Source organism: Dipodomys spectabilis, unplaced genomic scaffold (assembly GCF_019054845.1).
Source record: "Dipodomys spectabilis isolate Male_0828 unplaced genomic scaffold, ASM1905484v1 ptg000108l, whole genome shotgun sequence".
NCBI classification, from domain to species: domain Eukaryota; kingdom Metazoa; phylum Chordata; class Mammalia; order Rodentia; family Heteromyidae; genus Dipodomys; species Dipodomys spectabilis.
This window is the reverse complement of record NW_024870785.1, coordinates 19,451,494-19,470,254: the sequence shown is the minus strand read 5'-3', so window position 1 is coordinate 19,470,254 and position 18,761 is coordinate 19,451,494. Positions and strand designations below refer to the sequence as shown.

Below are 18,761 nucleotides of genomic sequence, written 5' to 3'. Positions count from 1 at the left end.
TTCCCAGTTGTTTTCATGTTTCTGTTTTTGCTTTTGGAGGATGTATGTTCATGTGTGTGCCAGTACCGGGACTTGAACCCAGGGCATCACACACTTGCTTGGCTTTTTCTGCTCAAGGCTGGCACTCTACCACTTGAGACATACCTCCACTTCCAGCTTTTTGCTAGTTAATTGAGGCTAAGTGTCTCACAGTTTCCTGCCTGAATGGGCTTGAAACAGTGATCCTCAGATCCCAGCCTACTGAGTAGTTTAGGATTACAGATGTGAGGCCTCCCATTTGTGTCGAACCAAGAATCCAATGATAAAGAAGAATCCCATCAGCTCCCAGGAAGCACTTAGCTGAGTGGGTCATATAGATGACAGCGAACTTATCCTGAAAGGGCTGAACTGTCAAGAGTATGGCAAAACCACGGAATCCTTGAGCGCTGGAGGAGAAACTGGCAGCACACACAACACGGGTAAGACTGTGGGAGCTCAGGACCCAAATCCAAAGGTGAAGTGGGTGTGTCTGTGAGCCGGGGAGGAAGAAAGGGGAGAAGGATTTACTTGCTGCCAAGCACGGGTGGCTCAGCCAGTGGCTCAGGTGTGTGTAATCCTAGCTAGGCAAGAAGCTGAGGCCCGAGGGAGGAAGGCAGCCCGAGCCAGAATTCTTATCTCCAATTAACGACCAAAAAAGGAGGGAAGGGGGTGGGGGTGGAAGCTGGAAGGAGAGCTGTGGCTCAAGCTCAGGGACAGCGCCCAGGCCCAAAGTTCAAGCCCCAGGATCTGCACACATAAACTAAAGAAAAAAAAGCTGGACTAGAGTTGTGACTAAAGTGGTAGCGTGCCCAGTGCTAGCGCAAGGCCCTGGGTTTAAACCCTTCTGGCAAGAATGAAAAAGAAATAGGATCCACACGCTGCAGGTTGTGGCCGATTTCTACACTCTCCCCTGTCCCGCCTCCGGCCCCGCCCCTTCCCGCCCGGCCCCGCCCCTTCCCCGCCAGGCCCCGCCCCGCTCCGCTCGCGTCGTCTTTTCTCCCTGGCTCTTCGCTCCTCCTACCACTAGAGGGCGGGGTGGCGCGCGAAGCCAGCCGGAGCTGGAGGCAGCGTCCTTCTTGGTCCATCCGCTCCTGTCCCACTGGAAGGGTGGGGTCTGCAGAAACCGGAAGTGCCCTGGCCGCCGCCGCCGCCGCCGCTGCCGCCCGCGGCCGCCACCTTTTAAGTCCCGCGCCCGCAGTCGGGGGGGGGGGCCGCCACGGCCGCCGCGGAAGTTGCTGTCACCGGGACCCGGAGTGGAGGCGGCTGCGACATGAAGCGGCGCGGACCCGCTCCGTAGCGCGTCGGGGAGCGGGGCTGGGGGGAAGGTGCGGTATCCGCCCCCCTCTTCCCCGGAGCCCGCGAGGCCTTGGCCCCAGCCTCCCCGGCCTGTCCGCCCGGGGAGCCGCCCGCGCGGGGGCCCGAGCCGGCGGCGGCGGCGGTGGGGGGGGTTCTCCACTTGCCGGAAGAGGAAGCCAACGTTCCCTGAGCGCTCCCGGGCGCGCCGGCCCTCCGGACGTCCGCGTCCGTTATCTCCATTTGGACCCCGCCGGGGTTGAGGACGTAGTGGGGGGAGTGGGGGGGGTGGGGGGTGGGAGGGGCAGCAGGTGCTCGGGACCGGCTTCACGAAAAGGAGAACGCGGAAGTTCCCGGAGGTCGGAGAACTTGGCCTGAGGTCCGCTTTGGGGCAGATGATGGGATTCTGACCTCCCGATTTCTCTCTGGTTTTTCCGGCTCGACTTTAGCCGCTTCACTCGGGTCGATCCCCCCACCCCACCCCCCCCCTCTTCCTAGCCCCCACCCCCCCCCTCGTTCCCTCGCTCTCTGTCCTCCGCCCGTTCTGTTCCACCCACCCGCAAGCCGGAGAACACTTTCCTTCCCGGGTTGCACCTCCTCTCCCCCCGCACCCCTACACCCACACACATACACACACGAAGCCAGGGGCTTCCCTCGCTTGCCCAACCCCCCTTCTCCCCCCCCCTCCACCTTTTTTCTGCGGGCACCTCTCCTCTTCCTTCGTCAGCTTTCGCGATCTTTGCCCCTGGATGAGAACTGAACCAAATTGTGAGCCCCGGAGGGTGCAGTGGGGTAGGATTCCGTGAGGCGTGGAGTGTTTGCGTGAGGTGATTGGCCCTTAAGTTAAAAAAAAAAAAATTATGGAATGCTATTGGACTGGTCCAAACCTTTTTTTTTTTTTTTTTTTTTAATTGCTTGAACTCGGCCTGGGCACTGTCCCTGAGCTCTCTTGCTCAAGGCTGGCGCTCTCCCACTTGAGCCACAGCACCACTTCCGGTTTTCTGGTGGTTCATTGGAGATTAAGGGTCTCCCAGACTTTCCTGGTCGGGCTGGCTTCCAACCGCGATCCTCAGATTTCAGCCTCCTGAGTAGGTAGGATTACAGGCATGAGCCACTGGTGTCCAGCCAAGCCCTTTCTTGAGTCCAGACAACCTGAATGGCAGGCTTAGTGCTGCGGAGTGGTGGCCTGATTTCTTAGCCTGTTCACTTTGCTAGTCTAATGCTCACAGTTTCATCTCCATCTGGCACTTAGCTTTAACCAGGATCTCTCCTCTCTGCCATCCACTTTGGCTACAGAAGCCGATAAATTACCAGATACCATCCCACCCTTCTCTTGAGCGGCGCCGGTAGCTCATGCATATAATCCCAGCTACTCAGGAGGCTAAGTTCTGAGGATCACAGTCTGAAGCCAACCTGGACAGAATAACCACCAAAAATCCAGAAGTGGAACTGTGGCTCAAATGGTAAAAGCACTACCCTTGAGCAAAAAAGCCCAAGCCCTGAGTTCAAGCCCCAAGAATGGCATAAAAATGATCATTTGGGGCTGGGAATGTGGCTTAGTGCTTAGCATGCATGAACCCCTAGCTTGGATTCCTCAATATCACATAAACAGTTCAAGTTATGGTAGAGTGCTAGCCTTGAGCAAAAGAATTTGCTCAGGGACAGTGCCCAGGCCCTGAGTTCCATCCCCATGAATTTTTCTAGAAAAGTTACTCATCTTACTGTCATAGACTTGTGGCAAGGGGGGGGGGGGGGAAAGGAATGCATTTTAAATAAATAGAACATTCTTCATCTTGTGAGAAGTCCTAGTGCATGCCTTTTATTCCCACACTTGGGAGACTTTTTATATTTTTTTTAAATTATGTTTAGGTAGTAGACCTAGAGAAGTTTCAGTTTATCATGTCAGTTTGTGAGGGTAATGCATCTTATTCTCCCCCATCTCTTCCACTTGGGAGGTTTGAGGCAAGAGGATCTCAACTTGGAGACCAGCCTGGACTGCATAGCAAGACCTTGTCTCAGAACAGTTTGTTAAATCTGAGTTCCCTTTCTGCAAAAATGGCTGTAGATCTCATTATGTTTATCCTGTTGATTCTAGCTCTAACCAGCTTGATAGGGAGCATCATGCAAAAGGGGAACAGAAATAGGCTTTTTATGTTTTGTGATAGACATAATTGTATGTCTTTATGACTTTTTAAAGCCCTTTAAGATTCACACTTTAGTTAGAATTTTCTTTTGAGTAAACAGCTATACAGTTCTGAAGAAAAATAATTGGGTTTTTTGTTTTGTTTTGTTTTGTTTTTTTGGTCCCTGAGTTTGTTTGCTCAAGGCTAACACTCTGCCACTTTGAGCCACAGCTCCACTTTTGTTTTTCTGGTGGTTAATTGGATATAAAAATTTCACAGACTTTGCGGCCCGAAGTGGCTTTGAACAGCCATCCTCAGATCCCAGTCTGAGTAGCTAGGATTACAGGTGTGAGCCATCAGCACCCAGCTTAATTTTAGAATTTTGATAATATTAATTACAGATGTAAAATAATTTAACCATTATATGTTTAGAGTTCTCTCTTTTTTTTTCATGCCAGTTCTGGGGCTTGAACTCAGGGCCTGGGCATTCTCCCTGAGCTTTTTTGCTTAGAACTAGCACTGTACCACTTAAGCCATAGCTTCATGTCTGGCTTTTTCTGTGATTAATTGGAGATAAAAGTCTTGCAGACTTTCCTGCCTGCGTTGGCTTAGAACCACGATCCTCAGATCTCAGCCTTCTGAGTAAGTAGGATTGCACATGTGAGCCAATAGCACTCGGCTCTTAACAGTTTTAGGTATGGTTTGGGGACTTAGACTCAAATCTTTTGATCATATAATAAGGTCCATCCCCATGATAAACAGTCTGATACTGTATTTCATTTCATTATCTGATGGCAAGATTGGTTGTAAAGGAAAGATTACAATGAAAAGACAGCTAGATGCATGAAGAAATATTTATTCTTAAATAATCTCTGAGTGTGGGAGATCTGAGCCCGTGGGAATATGATCAGTAGCTATAGGGAAGATCTATGGTGAAGAGGAAGGTAAGACAATGAAATACATCCATTACAACATATGTGACCTTGTTTTAGGGAAAATATCAGCCACGTGTTTGGAGACTGTATATAAGGCATTAAGGAATTCTGGAAATGAATCACACTAACAATTGCCAGGTCTATCCTAGAAAAAAGTTAACATTTACTAGGAGTATCCAGAATGGCAGAATGTCATTTGCTCTATATAGGGTGTATGTGCAGGCATGTATACCTGAGTAGAGAGTCAGAAATAGTCAAGGACCATAACACCATTCAGAAATAACCAGATAATTTTACTTCAATGTAAGGTATGTAGAAACATTAACAATGACAAAAAAACAAAAACAAAATGAGCATTGAAACTTGGAGAGTGTCTGCTGTGTGGCTCTGTTATGTTTCCTAGCCTTGGACTTGCAGGCCTTGGTTTAGAGATGTATTTGCCCAGCTTACAAGACCCTGAGTTCAAACCCCAGTTCTACCAGGGGAAAAAAAGTCTAAAAGGAAATGAGACCGGTTTGTGTAGATTCTCCTCTCAATTGTCCCTTACTCTGATAGCTATAAAACTAAGTTCATGATATATTTGGTAGGAAGTAGCCTCTGCTAGATTTTAGAAGGGCAAACAACTGCTTTGGATCGTGCTGAGATTTAGTTGTGTTGTTTGTTTTTGTGCCAGTCCTGGGGTTTGAATTCAGGGCCTGGGCACTGTCCCTGAGCATTTTTCCCCCCTCAAGGTTAGTACTCCTCTTCGTTAGCCACAGCTCCCATTCCCACTTCCAGCTTTTTTGGTGGTTAATTGGAAGTAAGAGTTTCACAGACTTCCTGCCTGGACTGGCTTTGAATTGTGATCTGAGATCTCAGCCTCCTGAGCAGGATTGTAAGTATGAGCCCCCAGCGGCCCAGCTTATGCTGAAATTTAGATAGCAGTATTCAGCATGACAATTCTCTGCTGAGCTGTGTGGGCTGTTTTGAATCTTATTCATTGGAAGTCAGTGTCCAGTATTAATCATTTTAATGAATTTCTAATGTAACTGGTAGCTTTCTGGTTCCTTTGCTGCTGTTCTATTGGAAGGGATGGTGTCATTTGCTGGACATAGAGTTCAGTTCATTTGCCTGCCAGTAATGGCAAGCCTGGTGGACACCCCCACAACTACTAACTTTCCCTGTGCTGTAGTCACTACTTATCTTGAATTCATGTTAACCTTGGGCGTTAGCTTTTTTTTTTTTTTTTTAATGTCAGTCATGGAGCTTGAACTCAGTCTGGCATAGTCCCTGAACTTTTTTGCTCAAGACTAGTGCTCTGGGCTGGGAAGGTGGCTCAGTGGTAGAGTGCTTGCCTTGCATGCATGAGACCCTGGGTTCCATTCCTCAGCACCATATAAGCAGAAAAAGGTGGAAGTGGCACTGTGGCTCAAGTAGTAGAGCACTAGCCTTGAGCTGAAGAGCTGAGGGACAGCGCCCAGGCCCAGAGTTCAGGCCCAGGACTGACAAAAAAAAAAAGATTAGTGCTCCACAACTTTGAGCCACAGCTGTACTTCCAGCTTTTTGGTGGCTAATTAGAGATAAGACTTTCCCAGACTTCACCACCTAGGCTGGTTTTGAAGCTCCAATCTCAGATCTCCTAAGTTGCTAGGATTACATCAACTCTGGCTTTACATGTTTTTTTACAATTATTGAAAAAAGAACAGTTTGCTATAAACTTTTTATGTTGCTCTTTGGTGGTGGCATGAAAAATGAGAGAGAGAGAGAGAGAGTTTGTGTGTGTGTGTGTGTCTAACGTAATGGACCAAAACCACGGCTTTTAAAAAACTGGGTAAACGTTCAATCACTGAGTTAGACTCACTTTGTTTGTTTTGCTGGTATTTCACCCATCTTGCTTGCAAACATTGGAAAAGATAAGGGAAAAATTCTTTCAGATTTGTAAAACAAGCATTGTTAGTATAGGAGGTTGTATTTGTGTTGATGTGTCAGTACTGGTACTATCGCTTAGCTTTTTGCTCAAGATTGGCACTCGCACTTAAGCCACAGCTACACTTCAGCTTTTATGTAAGTGGTTAATTCAAGATAATTGTCTCATAGACATTTCCTGCCTCAACTGGCTTCAAAACTGTCATCCTCATATCCTCCTGAGTAGCTAGTATTGCAAGCATGAGCCATTACCACCCAGCTGTTTTGGTTTCCAAGACAGGATCTTGGAATAGTTCAACATTCAGTAGTTCAACACCCTCAGCCTCCCAAGTGCTAGGAATACAGTTGTGCACTACCATATGAGATTAACAAATACTTTGGTGGTTGAACTGGTAGGTTGGGTGCAAACTTTTTTTTGGTCGGTGTGGGGCTTGAACTCTGGGCCTGAGCGCTGTCGCTCAACTCTTCAGCTCAAGGCGAGCACTCTACTGCTTGAGCTACAGCGCCACTTCTGGTTTTCTAGTGGTTTATTGGAGATAAGAGTTTCACGGACTTTCCTGCCTGGGCTGGCTTTGAACCATGATCCTCAGATCTCAGCCTCCTGAGTAGCTAGGATAATAGACGTGAGCCACCAGCGCCCAGCTTGGGTGCAAACTTTTATCAAAATTTTAATATAAACATTAAATCCTTTATTCCTTACCTTCTAATAAGATTAAAAATAATATTTTTCCTCATTTAAACTGCTAGTTAAAAATTGGTAATACTCATGTAAGTTTTCCTAAAATGTTGAGTTCTCACAAATATTAAGAGATGATGTGTAGACAAAAGCATTAGATTCCAGACAGTTGAGTATTCTGTTGCTGGAGTTCATTTAAAAGGAAAACTACATCTTGGGTCATTGTCCTAGAAAGGTTGTTATAAGCACATTGTTTGTGACAGTGTGTTACTGTTCTAATTTACTGTGCTTATTCCTATGAGCTGGATAGACCCACTTTGTCAGTGTATTACTTTTTAAAATGCAAAACCACTTAACTTCCTTGGCACATTTAGCTTCTCTGTTGACATGCTTTTGGGTGGAACATGGCAGCAAACTGGCACATGGCCTGTTTCCTTCTACTGTGGGAAAGAAAAAGGAATGTTGGCAAGAGATACCTAAGGAGGGCCTTTTATAAAAGTTCCCAGAGGGATTTATAGTCACAGTGAAATTGACATGACCTCAATTTTTTTTTCCTGTAAATCTCATTTTTAAAGTGAGCTCAGAGAAGCGGGAGCTCTCGCTTTTCTTGCTAGCTTTCTTTACAAGTGTGCTAAGCAATTTTTCTTGATGTGTGTGTGTGTCTGTGTGTCTGACTATCATTGTGCTAGTATAAGACAACCCTGTGAACAGCTTCATGGAAGTGTCTTGTTTTTCTAGGAAAATGCAACATGGCAGCAGCAATGGAAACAGAGCAGCCGGGTGTTGAGGTATTTGAAACAGCAGAGTGTGAGGACCAAATTGACTTGCAGAATCGCCCTCAGTTGGAGCCGTTTTATGTTGAACGGTATTCTTGGAGTCAGCTGAAAAAGCTGCTTGCTGATACCAGAAAATATCATGGCTACATGATGGCTAAGGCCCCGCATGATTTTATGTTTGTGAGGAGGAATGATCCAGATGGACCTTATTCGGACAGGATCTATTACCTCGGTAAGTATAAAGTTCATTTCTGAGAGGAAACATGTTAAATCAAATGGCAAAATTACATATAGTTCACACTCAAATTCTGGCAATAAGTAGATCAGTGATTTATTTCCTTTATAGGGGAGCAAAATTTAAATTTGAAGATGTTCTACTTATTTTTACCTAGTAAATATGAATTTTAAATTCTACCAAAAATTGATTCTTCCTAAAGCTAGTTAGGATAACAAGAAGTTCTCGGCCATTATTGCCTTCTTTTTTTAAACCCAAGGCTGATATTGCTTAGTCTCCTCTTGAGTCCATTTAGTCCAGCTTTAAAATACGATAAATTAAATATATTAATCCACTTTTTTTTGCGGGGGTGGGGGGTGGTGGGAGGGCAGGGGTTTTACTAGAGATTGAACCCAGGAGCTTTGCATGTACTCTGCTGTTAAGGAAAGATAAATATCATGTATTGATCATTTTTCATTTACATAAATATACATAGAGAACTAATTCCTAAGAGTAGAAGGCCTCGGACAAAGGTTAAATTCTCCTACAAGAAGATTATAGGGTTTAGGTTACCACTAGCATCATCTCAAAGTATCTCTTCAGAATTATACCAGTACTGAATAATCAGACTTTCTGATTTCTAATCTGGTTAATGACTTACTTGAGGATTTTAACTTTATTCTTAGGAATGAGGTGGAACATCCATCTTTTTAAAATTAATTCTATTATTAGTAAGGTGTTGTACAGAGGGACTACATTAACATCCATCTTTTCACATGTTTAAGAGCCACTTGTATTCTATTTCTGAGCCTGATCTATTTGCAAATCTTTTTTTTTTGGTCCGGTCGTGGGGCCTAGACGCTGTCCCTCAGCTCTTCAGCTCAAGGCTAGCGCTCTACCATTTGAGCCACAGCGCCACTTCTGGCTTTTTTCTTTTTGCTTATGTGTAGCTGAGGAATCGAACCCAGGGTATTTGTAAATCTTTTTAAAAAATGGATTTGAGTTCTCTGTATATGTAGCTATTATTGGCTCATTTAACTTTGTGTGTGTGTGTGTGTGTGTGTGTGTGTGTTTACACTATGATCTCTTGTCTCCTGAGTAGCTAGGATCATCTAACATATGTACACATGTGTGCACAGGTACTGAGGCCTAAGTTCTGTGCCTTAGCCTTTTTTTTTTTTTTTTGTCAGTCGTGGAGCTTGAACTCTGGGGCTTGGGTACTGTCCTTGTGCTCTTCAGCTCAAGGTGAGCACTCTACCACTTGAGCCACAGCACCACTTCTGGTTTTCTAGTGGTTTATTGGAGATAAGAGTCTTACAGACTTTCCTGTCTGGGTTGCCTTTGTACCACAATCCTGAAATCTCAGTCTTCTGAATAGGTAGGATTACAGGAGTGAGCCACTGGCGCCCAGCTTCCTCTGAGGTTTTTGTTTGTTTTTTCTTTTTTTTTTTTTTTCTTTTTTCTTTTCAGTCATGGGGCTTGAAGTCTGGGGGGCCTGGGCACTATCCCTCAGCTCTTCAGCTCAAGGTGAGTACTCTACCACTTGAGCCACAGCACACTTCTAGTGGTTTATTGGAGATAAAAGTCTCACGGAGTTTCCTGCTTGGGCTGGCTTTGAACCATGATCCTCAGATCTCAGCCTCCTGAGTAGCTAGGATTACAGGCATGAGCCACTGGCACCCAGCTGTTTGTTTGTTTGTTTTTTAAATATCGGTCGTGGGGCATGAACTCTGGGCTTGGGCACTGTCCCTCAGCTCTTCAGCTCAAGGCTAGCGCTCTACCACTTGAGCCAAAGTACCACTTCCTTTCTCTGTTTTGGTTTATCTTTTATCTATAATATCCTTTGCTATACAAAATTTTTTTTGAGTGAGGTTGTAGTTTTTACTTTTCTGTAATTTTGTGTCATATTCCAACTCAAAAGACTATTTTTTTTATTCTTTAGTGTTTTTTCCAATACTTATAATGGCTTCAATTTTAATCTTGAAATCATTTGGAATTAATTATTCCATAAGGGAAGTAGCGCTATGGCTCGAAGTGGTAGAGCACAATCCTTGAGCAAAAAAGCTCAGGGACAATGCCCAGGCCTTGAGTTCAAGTCCCATGACTGACCAAAAAAAAAAGTTGTTCTATAAAATATGAACAGGAGGAACTACTTAATCTCCTTGGATGGTTACTCAGTTATTGTTGTTACTTTGATTATGATTATTTTTACCAAACTTAGGACTTGAACTCAGGACCTGGGCTCTATCCCTGGACTTCTTTGTGCTCAAGGCTAGCATTCTACCACTTGAGCCATAGCACCACTTCCAGCTTTTTTGTTTATGTGGTACTGAGGGTTTGTGCATGCTAGGAAAGCATTCTACTGCTAAGCCACATTCCCAGCCCCTGTTATTATTTTTGTTTAGTTACTAGTTTGTGATACTGAGGAGCCATTCCTGGGCTTCATATATGCTAAGCACATGCTCTACCACCAGGCTACATCTCTAGCCCCATCCATTTATTTTATTTATTTATTTTTTTTTTTTGGGTCCGGTTGTGGGGCCTGAACTCTGGGCCTGGGCGCTGTCCCTCAGCTCTTCAGCTCAAGGCTAGCGCTCTACCACTTGAGCCACAGCGTCACTTCCGGCTTTTTTCTTTTTGCTTCTGTGGTGCTGAGGAATCGAACCCACGGCCTCAGGCATGCAAGGCAAGTGCTCTACCACTAAGCCACCTTCCCAGCCCCAGCCATGCATTTATTTTAGCAAAATATTTTAAATAATCTACCTTTCCATCTAATGATCAGAAATACCACCTTTATCATATATAAGTAGGGGTTCATGTTTGGCCCCTGTTTTGTCCCATTGAACTGTCGGTCAGATGAAGGCTTGAGGAGGAGGGGATCACATTTTGTGAAAGTGAGTGATGGGGGCAGGTGACATCTTAATAACAAAACAACTGAATACACAAGACGGACTAAAGTCAAAATCAGTATTGAAACAAATGCCTGGTTCTGTCTAACTTTTTACTTCAGAAGGCAGAACAAGATAAGAAAGATTTGGAAAGTAAGGCTGGTAAAGGAAAATATGATTGTTTGAGGACTTATTCTCCACCTTTGCAAGGGTTAGTATGGGAGTAATTGTGTCTTTCCCACTCTGTTGTCTTTATCAGAGCAGGCCGAAGATCTATTCTACTTGAGAGAAAATTTCTTATTTCCTCCTTTCTTCATGTTCCTATGGCATTTTGGAAACGAGGTTTCATAGTACCTCTTCTGGCAGAAAGGCGTTATTTCATTTTGTTCAAGTAGCCTTTGGTTTACATCTTCATAACAGTGTTTTCCATTCCATTTCTTCTTTTTTTTTTTGGTCGGTCATGGGGCTTGAACTCTGGGCCTGAGCTCTGTCCCTCAGCTCTTCAGCTCAAGGTTAGTGCTCTACCACTTGAGCTACAGCACCACTTCCAGTTTTCTGGTGGTTTATTGGAGATAAAAGAGTTTCACGGACTTTGCTGCCCTAGCTGGCTTTGAACTGTGATCCTCAGATCTCAGCCTCCTGAGTAGCTAGGATTACAGGCATGAGCCACCGGCGCCCAGCTCATTCCATTCCATTTCTTTTGTATGTACTTTGTCCTACACTACTATGAGTTTTCATTTGGCTATTACTGAATTCATAGTCTAGGCCTGGCTCTGTGTAGTTTACGCTGCTTTTTCCTTTCCCCCTCCTCAGTAATGCACAAAAATTTTTAGTAAATCAGATTCTATGGTGTTTTTGTTTTTGTTTTTTGTCAGTTGTGGGGCTTGAACTCTGGGCTCGGGTACTGTCCAGGCACTACAGCTCAAGGCAAGCGCTCTACCACTTGAGCCACAGCGGCACTTCCGGTTTTCTAGTGGTTTGTTGGATATAAATTACAGGCTTGAGCCACCAGTGCCCGGCTCTGCGTTGTTTTAATATTATAGTTTTATTTGAGACTCCAAAGGTCATAGGACTTTTATAATAAAGAGAAATTATTATTCAATTAAACCTATGTGTGTTTCTAAATAATTAGAAAATTCAGCCTGGGGCCAGTGGTTCACACTTATAATCCTACTTAGGAGGATCTAAGGATTGCATTTCAAGGTCAGCCTGGGTAGTAAAATCTGTGGGAATCTTATCTCCAGTTAGCCACCAAAAAGCCAGAAGTGGAGTTGAGGTTCAAGTGGTAGAATGCTAGCCTTGAGCAAAAAAGCTAAGGCACCCCACCTAGACGCTTGAGTTAAAGCCCCCAAAACCAGCATTAAAAAAAAAAAAAAAAAAAAGCCGGGTGCCAGTGGCTCACACCTGTAATCCTAGCTACTCAGGAGGCTGAGATCTGAGGATCCTGGTTCAAAGCCAGCCCGGGCAGGAAAATCCATGAGACTCTTATCTCCAATAAGCCACTAGAAAACTGGAAGTGCCGCTGTGGCTCAAGTGGTAGAGCCCTTGCCTTGAGCTGAAGAGCTCAGGGACAATGCTCAGGCCCAGAGTTTAAGTCCCACAAAGCACAAAAAAATAAAAAAGCTGGGCACCAGTGGCTTACACTACTCAGGAGGCTGAGATCTGAGGATCACGGTTCAAAGCCAGCCTGGGCAGCAAAGTCCCTGAGACTTTTATCTCCAATTAACCACCAGAAAACTGGAAGTGGCACTGTGGCTCAAGTGGTAGAGCACTTGCCTTGAGCTGAATTGCTGAGGGACAGTACCAAGGCCCAGAGTTCAAGGCCCACAAATGGGAAAAAAAAATCAGAAAAAGAAGAAATTTAGTATCTCAAGTCACACTGTAGTCTTAGTATGTTGCCAACTTGGAGAGGATACCAATTTCAAAACTTTCTAGAAATGGGATTTGTTTAACTCTATATGCAGCATCTTATATGCTCCTATCAATACTGGGATTTGAACTTAGGGCCTTGCACTGGCTCAGCTTGTTTGCTCACCTGGCACTGTACCATTAGAACTGCAGCTCCAGCCCAGCCTTTCCTGGATACTTTGGAAATAGAGTCTCACAGACTTTTGTGATTAAGCTGGATTTATCAGCAATCTTCAAATTTCAGCCTCTTGAGAGCTAGGATTACAGGCTTGAGCCACTGGCTCCTGGTTAATCTTATGTACTTCTATGTGTGTTTCTTTGAGGGACTCTGATCTTAACATTGAAGTGAAATCTCAGCATTTTTCTGTAAAACCTTGTAAGAAATTTGAGTTGTTTGTTTTGTTTGCTTTGATACTGGGGTTTGAACTCAGGGCCTTCAGGCTGCTGTACCATTTGAACCACACTCTTGGCTCATTGTTTTGTTTTGAAATAGTATCTAGCTGTGTAACCTAGGCTGTCCTCAAGCGCTTTCTACTTCAGCCTTCCAAGTGCTAGTATTATGGGTGTGTACTTTTTTTTTTTTTTGGTCCGGTCGTGGGGCCTGAACTCTGGGCCTGGGCGCTGTCCCTCAGCTCTTCAGCTCAAGGCTAGCGCTCTACCACTGGAGCCACAGCACCACTTCCAGCTTTTTTCTTTTTTGCTTATGTGGTGCTAAGGAATCGAATCCAGGGCCTTATGCATGCAAGGCAAGTGCTCTACCACTGAGCTACCTTCCCAGCCCTTATTAATATATTTGTAAAGCCCATAGAATAGAAAATAATAATGTAGTATATGGAAGGAATTATGTACTTAAAATTACAATTGTAGTAAGAATATTACTTGAAGAAATAATGATAACAAATGGTTGGTTTTTTTTCTCATAGCTATGTCTGGTGAGAACCGAGAAAATACTTTATTTTATTCCGAAATCCCCAAGACCATCAACAGAGCAGCAGTCTTGATGCTGTCTTGGAAGCCTCTTTTGGATCTTTTCCAGGTAGGACTAAATATTGTTATTCCTATGACTTAGCATATGTTTTCATATACTGGTGTATGTGTGTTTGTGTGTGTGTGTGCGCGCGCCAATCCTGAGGCTTAATTTAGCATATGTTTTCAGATACTGTGTGTGTGTGTGTGTGTGTGTGTGTGTGTGTGTGTGTGTGTGTGTGTAGCATATGTTTTCAGATACTGGTGTGTGTGTGTGTGTGTGTGTGTGTGTAGCATATGTTTTCAGATACTGGGTGTGTGTGTGTGTGTGTTTGTGTGCGTGCGCGTGCGTCAATCCTGAGGCTTAATTGCAGAGCCTGGGCACTGCCCATAGCTTTTTTATGCTCAAGGCTAGCATTGTACTACTTGAACCACAGCTCCATTTCCAGCTTTTTGATGGTTAATTAGAAATGAGAGTCTCATAGACTTTCTTGCCTGGGCTGGCTTCAAACCTTGATCCTTATATCTCAGTCTCTTGAGTAGCTAGTATTAAAGACATGAATCATCAGGACTTCATGAAGTAATACTTGTGTTTAATTTTTTTTTTTAATGGTACTGGGATTTGATCTCAGGACCTCACACTTGCTGGGCAGTTGCTGTTAACATTTAAGGCACATTCTCAGCCCTGATAATTGAAGTACTTCTATAAAGAGAAACTTCTGCTTAGCAACTTTTCAATTACTCCAAGAACACAGTGGAAAGGCAAAATGTTTGCTTCTTTCTTTTTATTTACTGCCTTTCAAATAATGAATTATTTTGTTTTCTGGTATCATGAAGATTTTCCATGGTCATCTAAGCCAATGACTGGGCATGGTGGCACACACCTGTTACCCCAGCTACAGGGGAATCACACAACTAGAGATGTAGTACCTGCCATTCCCAGCAAGTAGGTGGATTACAACTCAGGCTAACCTGGGCACAAAATTAAACCCTCCCTCAAAAATAATCAGTACACAGCCGGGTGCCAGTGGCTCATGCCTATAATCCTAGCTACTCAGGAGGCTGAGATCTGAGGATTCTGGTGCAAAGCCAGCCTGGGCAGGAAAGTCCATGAGACTCTTACCTCCAATAAACCACTCAGAAAACCAGAAGTGGTGAAGTGGCTCAAGTGGTAGAGCACTCGTCTTGAGCTGAAGAACTGAGGGACAGCGTTCAGGCCCAGAGTTCAAGCCCCACGACCGACAAAAAAAAAAAAAAAACAGTGCAGGGCTGGGAAGTTGGCTCAGTGGTAGAGTGCTTGCCTTGTATACATGAGGCCCTAGGTTTGATTCCTCAGCACCACATAAGCAGAATAAAGCTAGAAGTGGCTCTGTGGCTCAAGTGGTAGGGCGCTAGCCTTGAGCTGAAGAGCTGAGGGACAGCATCCAGGCCCAGAGTTCAGTCACCGTGACCGACAAAAAAAAAAAATTAGTACAACTGGGTGCCAGTGGCTCACATCTGTAATCCTCGCTATTCAGGAGACAGATCTGAGAATCATAGTTTGAAGCCAGCTTGGGCAGTAAAGTCTTTGAGACTATTATCTCCAGTTAGCCACCACAAAGCTCAGGGATAACACCCAAGCCCTGAGTTCAAGCCCCAGGACCGGCACCAAAAAGAATTAAAATAACCAGTGCACAGGGGGACGGAGAGGTGGCTCAAACTCTTCAATCCCTAATACTACCAGTAGGCAGGTAGATAGGTAGGTAAGTAGGTAGATAGGTAAGTAGGTAAATAAAAAATGAGTACACAGGTATTCGTTTCCACCTCTTTTCAGACCGGTAGTAATATACATATTTTATCAATGTCAGTCCTTCAGATATATAGAGTATATCATTTTGTTGTTGTTATTCTGGTACAAGTGCTTGAACTCATGGCCTGGATGCTGTCCCTTAGATTTATTGTCCTTTAGATTTATTGATCATTTTGTTGTTGTTATTCTGGTACAAGTGCTTGAACTCATGGCCTGGGTGCTGTCCCTTAGATTTATTGTCCCTTAGATTTATTGATCATTTTGTTGTTGTTATTCTGGTACAAGTGCTTGAACTCATGGCCTGGGTGCTATCCCTTAGATTTATTGCTCAGAGCTGGCACTCTACACATGAGCCATACCTCTACTTCCAGGTTTTTGCTAGTTAATTGAAGGTGAGTTGGATTTTTCTTGCTCAGGGTGGCTTTGAACTACTGTCCTCAGATCTCAACCTCCTGGGTAGCTAGGATTATAAGCATGAGTCTGTATTGAGGCTCTTACCCAGCTTAATCCTGGGTTATAAGAAAGATTGATATTTTTTTCCTTCCTTCCTTCCTTCCTTCCTTCCTTTCTCTTTCTTCCTTCCTTCCTTCCTTTCTTTCTTTCTTTTTTTCTTTCTTTCTTTCTTCCTTCCTTCCTCTTCCTTCCTTCCTTCCTTCCTTCCTTCCTTCCTTCCTTCCTTCCTTCCTTTCTTTCTTTCTTTTTTCCTGTTTTTCCTTCCTTCTCTCCCTCCTTCCTTCCTTTCTTTCTTGTTTTTTTTTTTTTTTTTTTGGGTCCGGTCGTGGGGCCTGAACTCTGGGCCTGGGTGCTGTCCCTCAGCTCTTCAGCTCAAGGCTAGCGCTCTACCACTTGAGCCACAGTGCCACTTCTGGCTTTTTTTTTTCTGCCTATGTGGTGCTGAGGAATCGAACCCAGGGCCTCATCCCTGCAAAGCAAGCACTCTACCACTTAGCCACCTTCCCAGCCCTCTTTCTTGTTTTTGCCAGTCCTAAGGCTTGAACTCAGGGCCTGGGTACCTGGACACTGTCCCTGAGCTACTTTTTGCTCAAGGCTAGCACTCTACCACTTGAGCCACAGCTCCACTTTGGGTTTTTCTTCCCCCGCCCTCCCTCAATTTTTGGAGATAAGAATCTCACAAACTATCCTTCCCCAGGCTGGCTTCCACCTATTATCCTCAGATCTCAGCCTCCTGTGTAGCTCAGAGTAAACACATGAGCCCGTAGCACCTGGCTCTTCCCCCCCCCCCCCCCCCCCCCCCCCCAGTTCCCCAGCTTGGATTGAACTCAAGGCCTTGAACTTACTAGGCAGAGTTTCTACCATTCAAGCCATAGAGTTTTTACAATGAGCCACCCTAGCACCACAGTGTTTTTTCCTATCTAGTCTTCCTTCATAGTTGGGATTTCAGGTCCATACCATCATGCTTGGCTCATTCTGTTGAGATGGGAGTCTCACTAACTTTTTATTGGACTAGCCTCAAACTGTGATCCTCCCAATCTCTGCACCCCCAACAGCTGGAATTACAGGTGTGAATCACCATGCCCCACCTCATCTTTCTATACAATTAAAAACTAAATCCAGGTGCTGGTGGCTCATGTTCCTCAGGAGGCTAAGATCTGAGGATTAGGTTTGAAGACAGCCCAGGCAAGAAAAGTATGTGACCAGCATTGATGGTTATTTGGATAGAAATATGGCTCAAGTGGTAGAGGACCAGCCTTGAGCAGAAAAAGCCAAATAAGAGCAGGAGGCCCTTTGTTCAAGCCCAGTACACACACAAAAATAAATAAATATGAGGGCTGGGAAGGTGGCTTAGTGGTAGAGCAATTGCCTTGCATCCATGAGGCCCTGGGTTTGATTCCTCAGCACCACATAAGCAGAAAAAAAAAAGCCGGAAGTGGTGCTGTGGCTCAAGTGGTAGAGTGCTAGCCTTGAGCTGAAGAGCTGAGAGACAGTGCCCAGGCCCAAAGTTCAAGCCCACAACCGAACCTCCTCCCCCCTGCCAAAAAAAAATGAAATAAAATAGATTTAATAGTATTGGAGATGTTAGGCTTTCAGTGATTAAAAACAAAGGCAAGTTTTCAGAAGACTGGTGTAAGGTATATTAAATAGGTAGTTTTCATTAGGTAGCCGATGAAGAGAATACCATGCGCTATTCAGGCAGGGAAAGAAGTTTATTTACCAAACTGCTGCCCCCACTGTGCATGGTGGAGAGGCATGGCCGAAAAAAGAGGCCACCCATCCCTGGGCCAGGTATGACCTAGCAGGAGGGGGAGGTTACTGCTTCCAGGTGTGCCAGCTACCTAGGTAACACAGATACTGGGTGGAAATTTAGAGGTAGGGAGCTATCTGCACAGGGCCTGCCTGGACTGGGGCAGACCTTACAACTGGAATAAGTGACCTTTCTTTCTTAGGCAACACTGGACTATGGAATGTATTCTAGAGAAGAAGAATTATTAAGAGAAAGAAAACGCATTGGAACAGTTGGAATTGCTTCTTATGATTATCACCAAGGAAGTGGGACATTTCTGTTTCAAGCTGGTAGTGGAATTTACCATGTGAAAGATGGAGGGCCACAAGGATTTACTGTAAGTTGGAGTTACTGCTTCTTTGGAGGTCCATTATACCTCTGTGTAATACTGTCTGTTTTAAGATTATTTATACCCAAGGCAGGAGAGCAATTAATAAGTAAAAAGAACTTCTGTTTGCTTATCAATTAAAGAATTTAATTGTACTGAAACCAAACATAATACTAGTTTTAGTATTAAGAGTTAATTTTTTGTTTGTTTGTTTGGGTTTTTTTTTCTGTTTGTTTTTTTTGGGGAGCGAGGGAGAGTCCGGTCATGGGGCCTGAACTCTGGGCCTGGGCACTGTCTCTCAGCTCTTCAGCTCAAGGCTAGCGCTTTACCACTTGAGCCACAGCGCCACTTCTGGCTTTTTTCTTTTTGCTTATGTGGTGCTGAGGAATCGAACTCAGGGCTTCAGGCATGCAAGGTAAGCGCTCTACCACTGAGCCACCTTCCCAGCCCCTATTTTTATTTATTTTTTTTTTTTTTTCTTTTTTGGTTCTGGGGATCGAACCCATGACATTACACTTGCTAGGCAAGCGCTTTGTCACTGAGCTACATCCCAGCCCAAGATTTAATTTTTTAAGGTACATTAAGGTACAGGTTTGTTGTTGTTGTTGTTTTTTGGGTCCTGTTGTAGGGCCTGAACTCTGGGCCTGGGCGCTGTCCCTCAGCTCTTCAGCTCAAGGCTAGCGCTCTACCACTTGAGTCA

General features: G+C 44.6%; 1 protein-coding gene across 2 annotated transcripts in view; it reads left to right on the top strand.

Annotated features, from left to right (window-relative positions):
- The first annotated feature begins 1,231 nt into the window (after window positions 1-1,231).
- The window catches only part of Dpp8 (dipeptidyl peptidase 8), a 61,418-nt gene continuing 43,888 nt past the window's right edge, over window positions 1,232-18,761 (top strand). Inside the window, exons 1-4 of one of the 2 annotated variants that reach the window (XM_042687416.1) lie at window positions 1,232-1,343; window positions 7,689-7,958; window positions 13,660-13,772; window positions 17,897-18,070. In XM_042687416.1, the coding sequence (XP_042543350.1) occupies window positions 7,700-7,958; window positions 13,660-13,772; window positions 17,897-18,070 (546 nt within the window). In that variant the 5' untranslated portion in view covers window positions 1,232-1,343; window positions 7,689-7,699. Of the gene's footprint in view, window positions 1,344-1,601; window positions 1,691-7,688; window positions 7,959-13,659; window positions 13,773-17,896; window positions 18,071-18,761 lie in introns of those variants that run through there. The other variant, XM_042687415.1, reaches the window with a different exon arrangement.